At 46.0% G+C, this 14,945-nt stretch overlaps 1 protein-coding gene across 4 annotated transcripts in view; it reads left to right on the top strand.

Moving 5' to 3' along the window:
• The window catches only part of LOC146707062 (nidogen-1-like), a 38,096-nt gene that overhangs the window by 11,639 nt on the left and 11,512 nt on the right, over window positions 1-14,945 (top strand). For 3 of the 4 annotated variants that reach the window (XM_085458375.1, XM_085458373.1, XM_085458376.1), the window contains exons 2-12: window positions 512-814; window positions 1,330-1,553; window positions 2,919-3,502; window positions 3,607-3,747; window positions 4,018-4,269; window positions 4,690-4,890; window positions 5,068-5,307; window positions 8,299-8,436; window positions 8,651-8,779; window positions 9,888-10,031; window positions 12,829-12,960. In XM_085458375.1, coding sequence (XP_085314501.1) covers window positions 512-814; window positions 1,330-1,553; window positions 2,919-3,502; window positions 3,607-3,747; window positions 4,018-4,269; window positions 4,690-4,890; window positions 5,068-5,307; window positions 8,299-8,436; window positions 8,651-8,779; window positions 9,888-10,031; window positions 12,829-12,960 — 2,488 coding nt within the window. The remainder of the gene's footprint in view (window positions 1-511; window positions 815-1,329; window positions 1,554-2,918; window positions 3,503-3,606; window positions 3,748-4,017; window positions 4,270-4,689; window positions 4,891-5,067; window positions 5,308-8,298; window positions 8,437-8,650; window positions 8,780-9,887; window positions 10,032-12,828; window positions 12,961-14,945) is intronic. The other variant, XM_085458374.1, reaches the window with a different exon arrangement.

The following is a 14,945-nucleotide window of genomic DNA, read 5'->3' as shown; positions in this document are numbered from 1 at the left end:
TCGCACGACTGAAAAAATCGCCCAGTGTCTGCCCAGCTTAAAGAGATCTTTCTTTTCTGAGTGAATTATTTGTGTGGAATTCCTGGAGCTGACAGAGCACAGAATAGCAGCAAGAGAACTTTGTGCACTCTGCTTACACTTTGTGCTGAATAAGCAAATCATTTATTTAAATAATAAGTTATCATTCTGAGAATAACTGTAGCGCAGGGTTTGTTTGTCCTAGCTTTGAGAAACTTATGATAATGACGGAGCATCAACAGTCCTCACTTTATCTCACGTCAGTTACTGGCTCATGAAATTTAATCAGACAGTACTGGACCACATTTATAGTTCAGACCTCAGGATTGTGGGAAATGTCCAGATTGGTCATCAGTAAAAACATTTAACCTTAAAATAAAATGATACATTCTCACAATTACTAAAATCTGAGGTGCATAAATGCACTGTGTGATTTCACATGAAATATGAGGTGTCTGTTCATTAACCAAAGAACCTGATCCTCCTGTTTCAGATCAACACCAATGGGTTTGTGGCTGTTGCCGAGCCTCCCGCTGAGGAGAAATACCTGGGGAAGACGCCCAGTGAGTTTAAAATGATTGCAGTCCTTCTGGGAGACCTGGACAACAGTGACGGACAAGGCAAGGTGTACTTCAGGCACGACAGCACCCCCAATATCCTGGGTCGAGCCGCTGACCACATCAGGCAGGGTTTCCCAGATGGTAAGGTAGAGAAGCCCACCAACACCTTCATTGTTACCTGGGAGAACATGGCTGCCCAGGGGACATCTGGACGAGGAGACCAACTGGACACTAAGGTGAGGATTTCAATTTCTCTCAATTAGATAGTATGTATTTATTTTTTATATATATTATATACTTTTATTTACTAATTTATTCTGAGTGTATTTTCCTTAGTGCAGAAAAACGGATTATTTTTTAGTTCTACGGCATAAACACTCATTCTACCCTGTCTCCGTCTAAGTCAGTTTTATTAGCGCCAAATCACAACAACAGTCGCCTCAGGGCGCTTTATATTGTAAGGTAGACCCTACAGTAATACATACAGAGAAAACCCAACAATCATATGACCCCCTATGAGCAGCACTTTGGCCACAGTGGGAAGGAAAAACTCCCTTTTAACAGGAAGAAACCTCCATGCTCAGGGAGGGGCGGGGCCATGATGGGAGAGACAGGACATGGTGTGGAATATCAGTGATGATTAAATGTAGAGTGGTGTATAAACACACAGTGAGCAAAAACACACACAAACCCACCCAGAATGAAAAATAAGCAGTGGTGTGGATATAAACATGTTATCTTGCACTTTCAGAGAATCACCTTCCAGCTGGTTGTAGCCTACACAGCATCATCTGCCTGGGCCATCCTCTTGTACCCCAGGAACGGCCTGCAGTTTCTCTACACATCAATAGGAGGAGAAAGAAAGCTGCTCGAGTCAGGCTTCAACGAAGGCCTGGTGGGCTGGTTCTGGAAAAAACAGGGGCTGTACTTCAACATTACCTCTGATGACGAGGCCTCCATCAGCCAACTTACCAAGTATGACTGCTGCTGATGCTTTTGCTATAGTGGAACTGAAAATATGAAGTCTGTGTTTGTACGTGGTGCTGTGATAAAGTGCCCGCTCCCTTCCTGGTGTATTTGTCACTTTAATGTTTCAGAACAAACAAGTTTTAATGTTTGACACAGAAAACCTGAGTAAATCCGAAGTCCTGTTAAAGAAGCTGTCCAAACCTACTGTGTGTGAAAAAGGAGTCATGGCTGTGGCGCCTTAATCAAATGTCTGAAACATCGTTAGTCCCACTCTTTGCAGGATTGTTTGACTTGAGGCACAATGGAGGGTTTCTCAGCATGGTCTTAAGGTCATAGCACAGCAAGTCCAGACGTTCATCAGGCCTCTTCAAAACCTTCATTTTGAGGTTTTTTGTTTGGAGCCATTCACGGGTGGACTTGCTGCTGTGTTTTGCATCATTGTTGCGAAACCCAAATGTGCTCGAGCTTTGGTAAACGATGATCGGATGTTTTCCGTCAGGACTTTCTGGCAGAGAGCAGAATTCATCAATGACAGCAGGTCCTGAAGCAGCAGGCAGCCCCAGACCAACCATATAAACAGGACATCTGCACAATGACTGAAACCAGCACCACTGAAGGAACAATGTGCTGAGAGTGACGTGAACAGAATCCATTTGACTGATGACTGAGCGTGCATCCACACAAGACAGGAAACGCCTTTTCACAGAGCTGTAGACTTTATTTAAGCAAAATCAAAGTTCCAGTAGTCCTTGTAATTAAGTTCTGAAATACACTTACTTTACTTTATTGATTTGTATAGCACTCTTCACAGGATAAAGTGCTTCACAATAATATAAAACAGTACAGTCAAACATACAGCACAAATCGGATTAAAAGCCAGTCTCAATAAATGAGTCTTAAGATGATGTTTAAAAGAACAAATACAATCCAGGCAACGTCGAGATGGAGGGAGAGCGTTCCACAACCTGGGGCTGCCGCTCTGAAAGATCACCACTGGTTTTAAAACGTGTTCGGGGAACTACCAGCAGCCTTAGATTAGACGATCTCAGGCTGCGAGAGGGAGCGTGGCGTTCTAAGAGCTCAGAAATATGGGCAGGAGCGTCATGATTCAGAGCTTTAAAAGTCAGTACCAAGATTTTAAAATGAATTCTGAGATGTACTGGAAGCCAGTGTAATGAGCTGGTGCTCTCTTTTCATGTCTTTGTTAAAAGCCTTGCTGCAGCATTCTGGACTGACTGGAGACGCTCACGATTCTTTTTGCTACAACACATCTTAGAAATGCTGTCTGTCATTTCTAGTTTCCACTTCATTAGTTTGATTTTCACTGTCGTCCACTTTGGAAACATTTCATGTTATTCTTTATCCAACCAGAAAGACCAACGCAGCACGCAGTGGAGTTTGGGTGTACAAGATTGGATCCTCCCCGTTCTTCGTTGAGATCCAACCGGGGAAAGTGACTAGCTCTCCTGAGAATGAGGGTGTTACTGAGCCTCCTGTGACCATGTTACCAACACAGACTGCTGATCATGTGGGGGTGGACTTCTTGACCTATACAACCCAGGGGATAAAGACAGCTGGAACAGTACCAGAGGAAAAGCATGAGCAGCCATCTGAGACCCCCAGCAGCTTCCAAACCGGTTATCCAGAAACCGTCACACCAGGAAACGCAACGCTGAAAACTCAGGAGCCACACTTTGTGGAATCAGACACTATTGCACCAGCACCCACCAGCACTGGGACAATTCAACGAATACATCCAACCGAGCAACATGAGACTGAAACCAGATACACCACCTCTGAGACTTTGCAACCAAGACACACCACTCCCACGCCCAGTGAACCCAGATACACTTCAGAGAAGCCGGGGCTGCAACAGCGGCACGTACCAGCACCACCGCGTTCAGCTCCACAGCATCCTCAGATCGTTGTGGTCGATGAAGATTTGGATGTGAACGGTAGATTTCAATAACAGGACGTTTGTGTTTTATTTTTCTTTGTGTGAGATTGTCATAGTTTCATTCTGAAGCTACCGGCCTGCCTTCTTTTGTTCCTTTCACAGTGTTTGCATACAACCTGGAGACGTGTGCCCACAACAGGCACAAATGCTCAGCTTTTGCTGACTGCCGAGATCACAGCAGGGGGTACTGCTGCCACTGCAGGCCTGGTTATTATGGGAATGGGAAGGACTGTGTTGCAGAAGGTAAGAAGAACTGAGTTCCTTATCAGTGAAGCTGTGGATTATTTTAATAACAGGAAAGCAGCTTTGGTCATTTCTTATTGTGTAAGACAGTGTAGTCAAAACTATCCAAACTTTTCTTCTATTAAAGCTTCTTTAAAAGCATTAAAACTTGGTAAATGTCATGTAAATATTATTCCCTTTGTCTATATTTATCAGGAGTTTTCGTAGGAAAAAAAATGACTGAAGATAAAAGAAACAATAAAATGATTTAATGGAGAAGTTGTTTTTCAGGCAAACCCCAGAGGATGAACGGAAAAGTGAACGGCCAAGTGTTTGTGGGAAACTTACCTTCACCGATAAGGCTCACTAACAATGATTTGCACTCGTACGTGGTAGCCAATGATGGACGGGCCTATGTGGCCATCAGCAACATCCCCGACAGCGTGGGGCCCTCCCTGCAGCTTCTGTCCTCACTGGGGGGCGTCATCGGCTGGGCCTTTGCCTTGGAACAGCCCGGCTACGAGAATGGATTCAGTCTCATTGGTAAGGCTGCAGGTTGATGATGATTGTTGTGTAAAGCTGCATCAATTTGTCCCTCGTGTGCTCACAAAACTGCTCAGAACTGCAAAGACTCTGGGCCTCTAGAGCCTGGGAACAGTTAAATACTGTAACTGTAATGTTTATCATGTTTGTATGCAGAAAGTCCAAAACAGATTCAGAAATGATTCCATTCATGCTGAGCTCACTGTGAGCTGGAAGCAGCAAACCTCAGTGATGGCTATGTGGGAAAATGCCTGCAGATCAGCAGCTTCCAAACACTCAGACCAGCCTGTCTGGCACCAACAACCACACATCAGACAGTCTTCTTCATTCTGACTCTCAGTTTGCACTTAATGCACATTGCACTCAGTAGGTTGTCTTTGCCTAAATGCATTGAAAACGTGTGTTTTCACATTCCTGTAGGCGGCGTGTTTTCCCGACAGGCCGAGGTGGTCTTCCAGCCGGGCAACGAGCATCTGACCATCAAGCAAGAGTTTAAAGGCATCGATGAACACGACCACCTGGTGATGAGCACAGACCTGGATGGACGTCTGCCGGCTGTCCCGTTAGGCTCCACTGTCCAGATCAAGCCATACAAGGAGATTCACCAGTACAGCAGAAACTGTAAGGCCAGCAGCTCTGACACTAAGCTCGTCACGCAGTCAGGGCCTAACAGTCCGTTTTTCTGTTTTCAATCTTTCTGTGTAAATATTTCAGCCAAATCAGTGTTTTAGGACATTAAAAGATTCACTTCCCACTGAAGGTAGCTCAATGCTAAAGTATTTCTCCTCCTCTTTCTAGTCATCATCTCCTCCTCCAGCTGCAACTACACCATCACCTCCCCTGATGGAGACGTCCAGACTAGAAGCTACCAGTGGCGTCAGTCCATCATCTTTCAGACCTGCCCGTATGATGAGGCTGGGTGGGCGGGGGCAACGCTGACCACCCAGCAGCTCAGTGTAGACCAAATCTTTGTGATGTTTGACGCTAACAACCACCTTATCCGCTACGCCATGAGCAACAAAATTGGTCCCATCCACAGTATGTTACACGTCCACATATGTATCCGTGTGTGTGTCTGTGAGTGTGTATGTTGGAGCGCCACCACTAATTGCATTGATTTTTGAGTCACTAGTGACTCTACTGGTGACCAGTGTTGGTCAAGTTACTTGAAAAAAGTAATCAGTAACTAATTACTGATTACCTCCCCCAAAAAGTAATCCCGTTACTTTACTGATTACTTATTTTCAAAAGTAATTAATTACTTAGTTACTTAGTTACTTTTTAAAAACACGATTTACAACCTGAAGAGGTGATAAAGTGATAGATCTTTCAGCCCAATTCTACTTTTTCTGCATAATCCATCATACAAAATGTAATCAAATGGAAAAGTCTCTTTTTAACTTGTTTTATTAGTTTTAATCTTTTAACTTTATGCATCAAGCAAAAATTTAATTATATGCAACATTCTCTGACTGGAAGAAATTAGTTTAACATTTAAACCTATTTTCTGCACATTCCACCACATAAAATAAAATATTTTGTGTGTTTACACTCAGTCTTTCAAATAGATGCAAGTAAAACACAGCAGAAAATAAATAAAGTCAAAGACTCAGCGGTCCTGTTGCTCTATTTTCACCTGTAAAGCAGGAGTTGGGTAGGCGGAGGTTTACCCTGGTGCAGGTGTGCTGCGGTCAGTGGAAGGATATGGCAGCTCTGTGAGTTTCCCATTACGTCGTAGCTACTCGGTGCTTGTTCGGAAGTTTAGGGTTTTTTTCGCTGTAAAAAGAAGTTTTCTTCCCACGCACAGCGGACACTAATGTTTTTGTCACTTTTTATGGACTCAAACTCAAAGTAAGGTCAGTACTTCCACGCTTTAAACGCTGCACGCTCATACTCTCTCCTGCACTCGATATGTGATCCACTGTTGATCTGCACACAGCTGCTGTCACCAACGGCGCACTCGCTTACGTCACTGTCGTGAGACATTCTCGCAAAAGATTCACGGTTTTAGTAACGCAGTAACGCAGCGTTCCTACGGGAAAGTAACGGTAATCTAATTACCGTTTTTGCAATAGTAATCCCTTACTTTACTCGTTACTTGAAAAAAGTAATCGGATTACAGTAACGCGTTACAAATAACGCGTTACTGCCCATCTCTGCTGGTGACATGTCCATTGTGTACCCTGCCTCCACCAGAAGTGGGTGGATGGGTGGATTTGGTTAAGAAGTTACTCAGTAAGATGTACAGGTGCCATGAGTTAGTGCTACATAACAGACAAACAAAACTAGAATCTGACTGAGCGAAATGAAACAAACGTCTTCAAAGGCCTGTAGTGAGGTGAGGTGAGGTCCCATTAAAATACTGGAAATGAACCAAAAGCACAAACAGTAGAAAAAAGGTGGCCGTCGCACTGTTGTTGTATTTAACAAACCAGAATAAGTCTTTCATGTTTGAAAGTGTGTAATAGCAATCAGAGACACAGGTGACACGAATCTTTCCAGCTGAAATGGGCTGTAAAAATATCGCTGATGTAACCTGGAAGGACGAGGCCACAGTCTTTGTCAAATGTGTTAAACCTGCCACAGAGTTTGTTTTATTTTACAGCCGACCTGACGTCTCGTTTGTGGATGGACCCTACAGGAGGCTCCAAGTTTAGCCTCCACATATTTAACCGAACAGCATTTGGAGGCTGTGATTATTAGTACTTGAGTTCTTGGCACAAACAGCAGTGATGTAAAAATCTGCCTCTGTGAATGTGTGGTGTATTTATTTTAGTTCCACATGTGTCACAGATGCAGACGGCACAGGTCAGGGAGCAGACTCATGCTGAAGGTCACAGAAGGTTTCCCACATTGTCAGGGACAGTCACAGCGAAGCGGTGCGTGTTGTTACTCCGAGGAATGTTCGGAAACACATATCCAATAGTTTAAACCCTCAGCGGTGTTGCAGTGGGACATCGGAGGAAGGTAAACAGTAATCTGAGCCTGGCTCTGTTTCCTCAGCTGCAATCAGAGTGAGAGTGCTGCAGGCAGGGGGCGAAGATCAGCGGCTGATGTCAACAAGATACCAACCCGGGCTGGGGGTTGGGGGAGGGGCAGGATTTGAGGTAAATATGCAGGTGAGGTTGGTTGGAGAAGCTCGGGGGGTTTAGAGTTATACAAGCAAACAACACTGAGCTGGGCTTTGTTGGCAAACAGCAGAGCATCTGGGACATGTTTCCTGCCAGGAGCTCCGCCCAGCTGCACGAGCAGAAAGCAGTCAGTGAGTGAACCACAGATTCGCTTTTATCCATTAATCCTTTTATCATGAAGAAGGAGCAGCAGTCGCCTACAACATGCATGTCTCGATATTCCACCAAAATATCCCCAAATATTTAAATTCTCATTTCTGCAAACTCGACAGACAAACGCAGATTTTCCTTAAATACTTGAATAACAGAGCAGCTCTGATGTTACACAGCAGCTGTACTTCGTGTATTCACATCAGATATCAAGAACCATGGTGGCTTTGGAAGAAGCACTCAGGAAGTCACTAATGAGTGGTGACGTCGCGGTGGTTAGGTCCATCTTTTCTATACAGTCTATAGATGTTTGTGTTGCTGACGATGGAAACTAAGCGTGTCTCCAGGCGAACAACAACTGTGACAAAGTGAAACTGTAACAGCTGAAGAGCTGGATGGGAGAGCTTTCTAACACCAACACATGTAACATATGTGTGCATATGTGTGTTTGCACATTTACATGATGCTTGTTGTTCTTCACGGTTAGATTTTATTGGTAAACAACGTGCAGGTGACACAGCTCACTGTTCTCTCTCGCTGCCTCGCTTCTTGCTGTGCTGGTGGTTTACCGTGAGTGCTACTTTCTGGAGACACTGGATCTATTTTCAGGGTTATCATTATCTGGTTGACCTTCAGGGTTTGTTGCCAAACTGCACAATCTTTTCTGCTCGGTGTGCGCGGTTCTGCGTTTGTGTGCTGTGAAGAGTCACATTGTTTCTGACTGGAGGTGTGTCTAATTTTCTGACAGGCAGTCTTCTGGAGCAGAATCCGTGCTTCAGCGGCCGACACGGCTGCGACATTAACGCTGTCTGTACACCTGGCGAGGGCGTCCGGTTCAGCTGTGAATGCACAGCTGGTTTCGCTGGAGATGGACGATATTGCCACGGTAACAAACCCACACTTGGTCACATGGGCAGTGCTGAAAATGGGAAAGAACAGATGAGAGAATAATTTCAAAAATGTGACAGTCACGTGGAAACGCTCCATAGTAGTAAAATGATGATCTGAACCTGGATTACATTTAATCTGAGCGTCTACAAGCAGCACATGGAGCAGAGATCATGTAATGTGCAGTAACATTACATGTATGTTGTTGGCAGATATTGACGAGTGCAGGGAGACTCCTTCAGTGTGTGGACCCAACGCCGTCTGCAGTAATCAGCCTGGAAGTTTGCGCTGCGAGTGCTCCGCCGGCTTTGTGTTCGCCAGTGATGGAAAGACGTGTGTCGGTGGGTTGTGTGTGTGTGTGTGTGTGTGTGTTGACAGCTGGGGGGTATCTGGTTCCTGTGGGTGAGTATGACTTTGTTGCACCTAAAGCTGACAGCGGACATAAACAATAACGATCTGTGCAGCACAGACGAGATGTTTCCTGCCTGGTCTGTAGTGACGAGATGTGACTGCTTCAACCTAAAATGAAGATGCTGTCGGGTTCGTTGGTTGGACCTCGTCCCTCTGATGGGATGTTGTAATGTAGGATGTGTTTAAATATAATAGTTTGGATGGTTAATGAGTGCTGTGGAATTTTAGCTTCATAAGTCAAATACTCTTCAAGATTAATCTTTTTTTCAAAACGACCTGTCCACCCACCTACAGCAGAGCTCTTTGAGGTGATCTCAAAAACTAAAGGCCTGGAAGTTTCACCGGGGCAGTACATTCCTGCCCCGAGTGGAGGATTTGAAATGTCTCTGGGTCTTGTTCACGAGTGACGGGAGATCGACAGACGGATCGGTGCTGCAGCTGCAGTAATGCGGACGCTGCGCCGGTCCGTCGTGGTGAAGAGGGAGCTGAGTGTAAAAGCAAAGCTCTCAATTTACCGGTCCATCTACGTCCCTACCCTCACCTGTGATCACGAGCTGTGGGTAGTGACCGAAAGAACGAGCTCGCGGATACAACCAGCAGAAATGGGCTTCCTCTGAAGGGTGGCTGGCCTCTCCCTTGGAGACTGGGTGAGGAGTTTGGCCATCCGGGAGGGGCTCAGAGTAGAGCCGCTGCTCCTCCACATTGAAAAGAGGTGAGGTGGGTCGGGCATCTGATAAGGATGCCTCCTGTTCGCCTCCTGGGTGAGACGTCCCACCGGGAGGAGGCCCCGGGGCAGACCCAGGACAGCGTGTCCTGGGAATGCCTTGGAGGAAATGGAGGTGGTGGTGGAGGAGGTGGCCAGAAAGAGGGAGGTCTGGGCTTCTCTGCGTAGGCTGCTGCCCCCACGACCGGCCCAGGATAAGGGGGAAGAAGATGGATGGCTAGATAGACACCACTGGTCTTTATTATCATACTAATGAATGGGGACGTGTAGTTTGGGACAGGTTCATCAAAACATGTTTCTCTCTGGTCCTGCAGAGGAGAACCGTCCAGTAGATCACTGCCAGAGAGGCTCTCATGACTGCGATGTTCCACAGAGAGCACTGTGCCGCTACACCGGAGGTTCAGCCTACATCTGCTCCTGTCTGCCGGGGTTTGAGGGTAACGGCCGGGGCTGTCGGGGTGAGTTCACGGTGCTCGCTGATGTCTCATCCTTAATAAACAGATGCACTGTAAATGTAAGAGACACTGCTGCATGAATACAACAAATGTTTGGGATCGTATGCCTGACAGGTATGTTCACCTGTCACAGAATGAAGAGTCACTCCACAGCTTTACAGGCTCGTATCAGTGTGTGCTGCACAGCAGTCAGTCCTTTACCACAGACCTCTGTCTGTCCACAGTCACAGCTACTGAGTGGTAACTGCAGGTCGAGTTTTTACAAGTGAGGCTCAGCACAGCCTCATGCAATCCACAGTTCTGCACCTCTCTCCAGCTACATGACAGAAACCTTTCAAAGGCTCTGTGTGTGAAATGTTCAACACAGCCAGGACCTGTGTGTCATCAGTTTACTCAGATTACAGGTGTTTGGGGGTGAAAGGTCACCACGGGGCTCAGGCCCATCTCAACGCTCTCTTACAGCCTGTTTGAAGAGCTGGATCTTTATGGGTTTGATGGATTAACACGCTGACACTCGTGGCTCGAGTAATAATGCGTTCTAGTTTGCTGTTAGGTTTCAGAGTCATTTTCAGCACATTGCTCTAAATATCTGTAAGCTGATTGGATGTCTGTCGTCCTCCATGTAAAACTGTGTGTCCTTGAGTCTGGAGATGTTTGTCGTGCTCGCAGACAGCATGTAACGTACACCATGCTCCAGTGCTAATGGTACAGACTGTAAAGTGCTTCAGAATCAGTGTACTTACAGTTACAAACATCACGATGTTCGGGTCTGACACCTTTAGCTCCTGTTATCTAACCGTTGATCGACGTGCTGAAACATGCAGCCACGCCTCACAGCGCTGTGGGCTGATAGTGCTCAGCCCTGTCTCAGACTGGCTGCTTCGATCAGGGCTCTGTGGGGCAGGACTCTTTGTTCTTGTGGCTGGAGATGGCTCGTGATGACCAGCTGGATGTTTGGGCTACAGAATGCAATGAAGATGCTTTCCTCTCATAGCGTTTATGCTACCTGTCACTAACTCAGCCGTCGAGCCACTAGACTTATGACCGCTGGCTGGATCTGAGCCTCTGTGGACAGAGGGCTGCAAGACAGGAGGACAAAACTATTGCTGCTATAAATACACCGTCTGGTTAAAGAGACGGGTCTGTCAGCATGCTTTGTCGATTCAACGTTGGCTGAAGAAGAGTCTACTCAGAGCCCATAATTAGCAGCTGCAAAAAGGGACTATGTTAAAACCTGTACCTCACCCAGCCACCAGGGGGTCATTTGGGTGATTTATCTTTAAATTCAGTCTGTGATGCACATAGTCATCTAAATTCTGCCCACAGACGTACGACTGCTCAGTGTCCATCGGCTGTTTGTGTTCGGGTCCATATTCGCAAGCAGTGATAACACAGCTGCTCTCAAAGACACGACCAAACAGGTTTAGGAGGATTTTGCTGCTGCGGGAGCCTGCCAGGCTGTCGCGCCCGGGAACTCTGGCGTTATGGCTTCATTACAATAGACCCTGTGCACGGGAAAATGCTAACTTCCTGTTTTAAGACCGGATGTAAAGTAGCTTTATTTTGCGGTCAATCGCTACTGCGAAGGTGGACTCCAAAGTCATATCCAAACACGAAAACGGAAAGATGGCGTTAAGTTACAAAGAGCAGAAGGTGGGAACACTCACCACTGCTGTGTCAAAAAAGTCAAATGATCAGTTTTGACGTTTGAAGCGTGCAGATCGATTGTTTGTTTACATCACTCAACACAAGCAGAACTGCATCACTGCAGCAGAAGACACATCTCTGTATAGTGACAGTTATTATGATTTAAACAGGCAAATGTTCAGCATTCAAGCCACAGGTGAACAGGGATAGCTCAGTAGGTAGAGTGGTGGCCCTGACACCCCATGACCGGAAGGTCGGGGGTTCGACTCCACTGAACGGCCACCCTGAGGTACCCCTGAGCAAGGTACCGTCCCTACACACTGCTCCCCGGGTGCTGCATTGGTGGCTGCCCACTGCTTGATTGCTGGTTAGGGTCTGTATACATGAGTATTTACAACGAGTATGTTGTACAACGTCGACAAAACGTTCTGCACCGTCAAAGGCACCTGCGGTAGCACCCAGAAGGCAGAGGAAGATGCTGACCATCACACTAAAACTTGGACTTCTGATTCATTAATGTTGAATTCTCTTGCAGCTGAAAACAGGGTTTGATCTTTGGTTTATACTCGACTTATTCTTCTACAAAGGTTTGAACTTTGAGAGTTTAAACAAGAGAGAAAAGTGTGAAAATGTTCATGCCTGCCTGAGAAAAGAGTATAAAGTGTGCAGTGAGGGGTTTTACAGCCTTAAAACATGCAAAAAATAAAGGTGGCTACATTGTGGATTTCACTTATCGTGGGATATTTTTAGAACATAACACCCGCGATAAACGAGGGACCGTTGTATACAGATACTGAGAAATATAAAATTAGAATCCTTCCTCTCTTTTGCTCTGAGGCGCGGAGGAAGAAATATCGACAAGTTGACGAACATCTACAGATATATTCGGTAAATGCCCAAGACACCTTGAGAAATGTAAATCGTCAATTTGGTTGACTTGTTTTAGAAAACCCGAGCATAAACAAGGCACGAATATCACACCGGAAACGAAGCGCTCTGCAGGAGTGCCAGAAGTAGCACATGCTAAGGCGCACATAGTCTATTTGCAGCATTCAACTAAAGATCTACCTTCAAACTTTTCACCATCTGGTGGCCATTACTGGTACTGCAAGATCCAGAATGTGAGGAGCCTCTGTTTTTTCTGCCTGTTCAGATGTGGATGAGTGCCAGCAGCAGGATCGATGCCACGCCGAGGCCTCCTGCTCCAACACACAGGGCTCCTTTACCTGTCAGTGTCGTCCTGGTTTCCACGGAGATGGCTTCCACTGCAGTCCCACGTTCTCAGGTGGGTAACCAGCACATTCACAGGTTTACAGACAGAGGGTTGCTGGTTCCAGAGTGACTGCCCCCATTCATTGTTTTAATCGTGAAACAGGTCATCCTGGAGGAGTCTGTTTAAACACCCCAGCCATGCATGTATCACTGTAAACGGAGACACTGAGACCCATGAGAGTGTTTTGATTTGTGCGTTCCAGTAAGAGTGTCGTCCTGCAGCTCCAGCTGCATGGTTCTGATGCTGCTCGGAGCACAGCAGCACATTCTCTGTCTGATCTAACTCAACATGTGACGCATTCAAGTACAGTTAGTGTTGAGGAAACAGCAGCGTTTTTTGTTCCTGATTCATGTTTTCTTTCTTTTTCTGAAAGTGTGTGTGTTACTAAAAGAAGACAAACAGAAGCGCAGCCAGCAGTCAGAGTAATACTGATTCCAGCTGTCAGCAGCTGGAGGCGCACAGCTAATTACAGCTTTACTCCTCTGCACCACAGTTTTGTCATATTTCCATCCTTTATTATGACCTGTCTTGCCTCTGAAGGCATCATTTAGTGTCCCGTGTCAAAACATGTCCGTGACTCTTAATGTCAGCAGCATCTTTTAGATGCCTCTAGTGTCGACAGCAGGGCTTTGATCGTCTCCGCCGCCATCAGGGATCCTTTGTCCCGTTGGACTGTTGGGGGCAGATGTGGTGCTGTGAGGACAGCCTGCTGTCGTGTGCGATGACACTGTTGTGGCTGGCTTGTGGTTTATCTTTGAGGACACTCGCTGTGGGACCACAGAGATGAAGAGCCTGCTGCTTTAATCACTCAGTCTTTGTATCTGCAGCTGCCACGTGCTGAAGTCTGCTCAGGAGCACGGACCTTTGAAATAAGCCACGTGTCACATGTGTTTTGTTTTTCCAAATGACCCAGTCATTAAAGTTTGATGCATTTGAAAATGACGAATCCTTTGTTTCTAATAGTGATTCATTCCAGACTCACAGTCCATACAAACAAATGCACCCTGATCAGGACACCATACGTCTTCCTCCTGATTCAATGCTAACACTGCAGCATCGTTTCAGTTCCTGATCACCTGCTGATCAGGTTTTTTAGCCTCCAGTTTCCTCAGACGTCCTACAGACACCGTGTCACGTCGTTGTCTTTGGGAATCATGCTGTTGGTGCAAAAATCATTTGTATGGAGTGTTTTTCGACATCAATCAATCACTCAAAGCTTTATTTGTCACAAGCAGGTTGCCCTGCAGTGCAACATGCTGCTTTTAACAAAGATACACTTGTATGTGTTCTTTGGTTGTCTGTTATGTGCTGACTGGTTCGTCCCTTTAGTAAACAGCTCCTTTGGGTCATTTGACCCGGCGTTCTTTGTTTCCTTGCGTTTCTGTATCATCTTACGTTCATTTGTTGTTCTTGGAGTTATTCTCAGTCCTAAGTTGTTCAGATTAGTTTACTGGGTTTCCCCCTCGTGTTTTATTCCATGTCTCTGCAGCTCGTCGTGTCTGTGCTCGCCCTCGTGCATTTCCTGTTTTATAGTGAAGGTCTGTGTCTCATGTCAGTGTATTGAGTTTTGCGTCCCCATGGTCTCGTCATGTCTTACTCCCAGCTGTGTCTCATTCCCTCGTTGTCCCTCTGTGTATTTAAGCCTTGTGTCTGCCTCTGTTAGTTGCTGGTTCGTCTGTGTATCGTCTCCTGTTGGACGTTTCAGGTTTCGCAGGTTTTTGTTCCTCTGTGTTATTGTTTTGTAGCTGCTTCCAGTTTAGCCTTTGTTTGGTTTAGTTCCCTGCGATGCTCTGCTTTTGTTTGTGCTTCACCTTTCCCTGAAAAGAAAACTCATTCATTTACTCAGTTGTCAGCGCTTGCACTTGGGTCCACACTTCTCATCTCCTGACGATCTGCCTCGCAGATCTTGACCCTTTTATGCTTTAGTGATTCAGAGGTCAAAGTGATGTGGTTTAAGTAACAAACACATAAAAAATTATCTGAAAGTCATCTGGTAC

The sequence above is a fragment of the Copadichromis virginalis genome, linkage group LG6, assembly GCF_057382275.1.
Source record: "Copadichromis virginalis isolate Kocher_CV1m ecotype Utaka linkage group LG6, C_Virginalis_male_GT1.1, whole genome shotgun sequence".
NCBI lineage: Eukaryota > Metazoa > Chordata > Actinopteri > Cichliformes > Cichlidae > Copadichromis > Copadichromis virginalis.
Note: the sequence above shows the minus strand (reverse complement) of the source record. Positions and strands in the feature narration are given on the sequence as shown.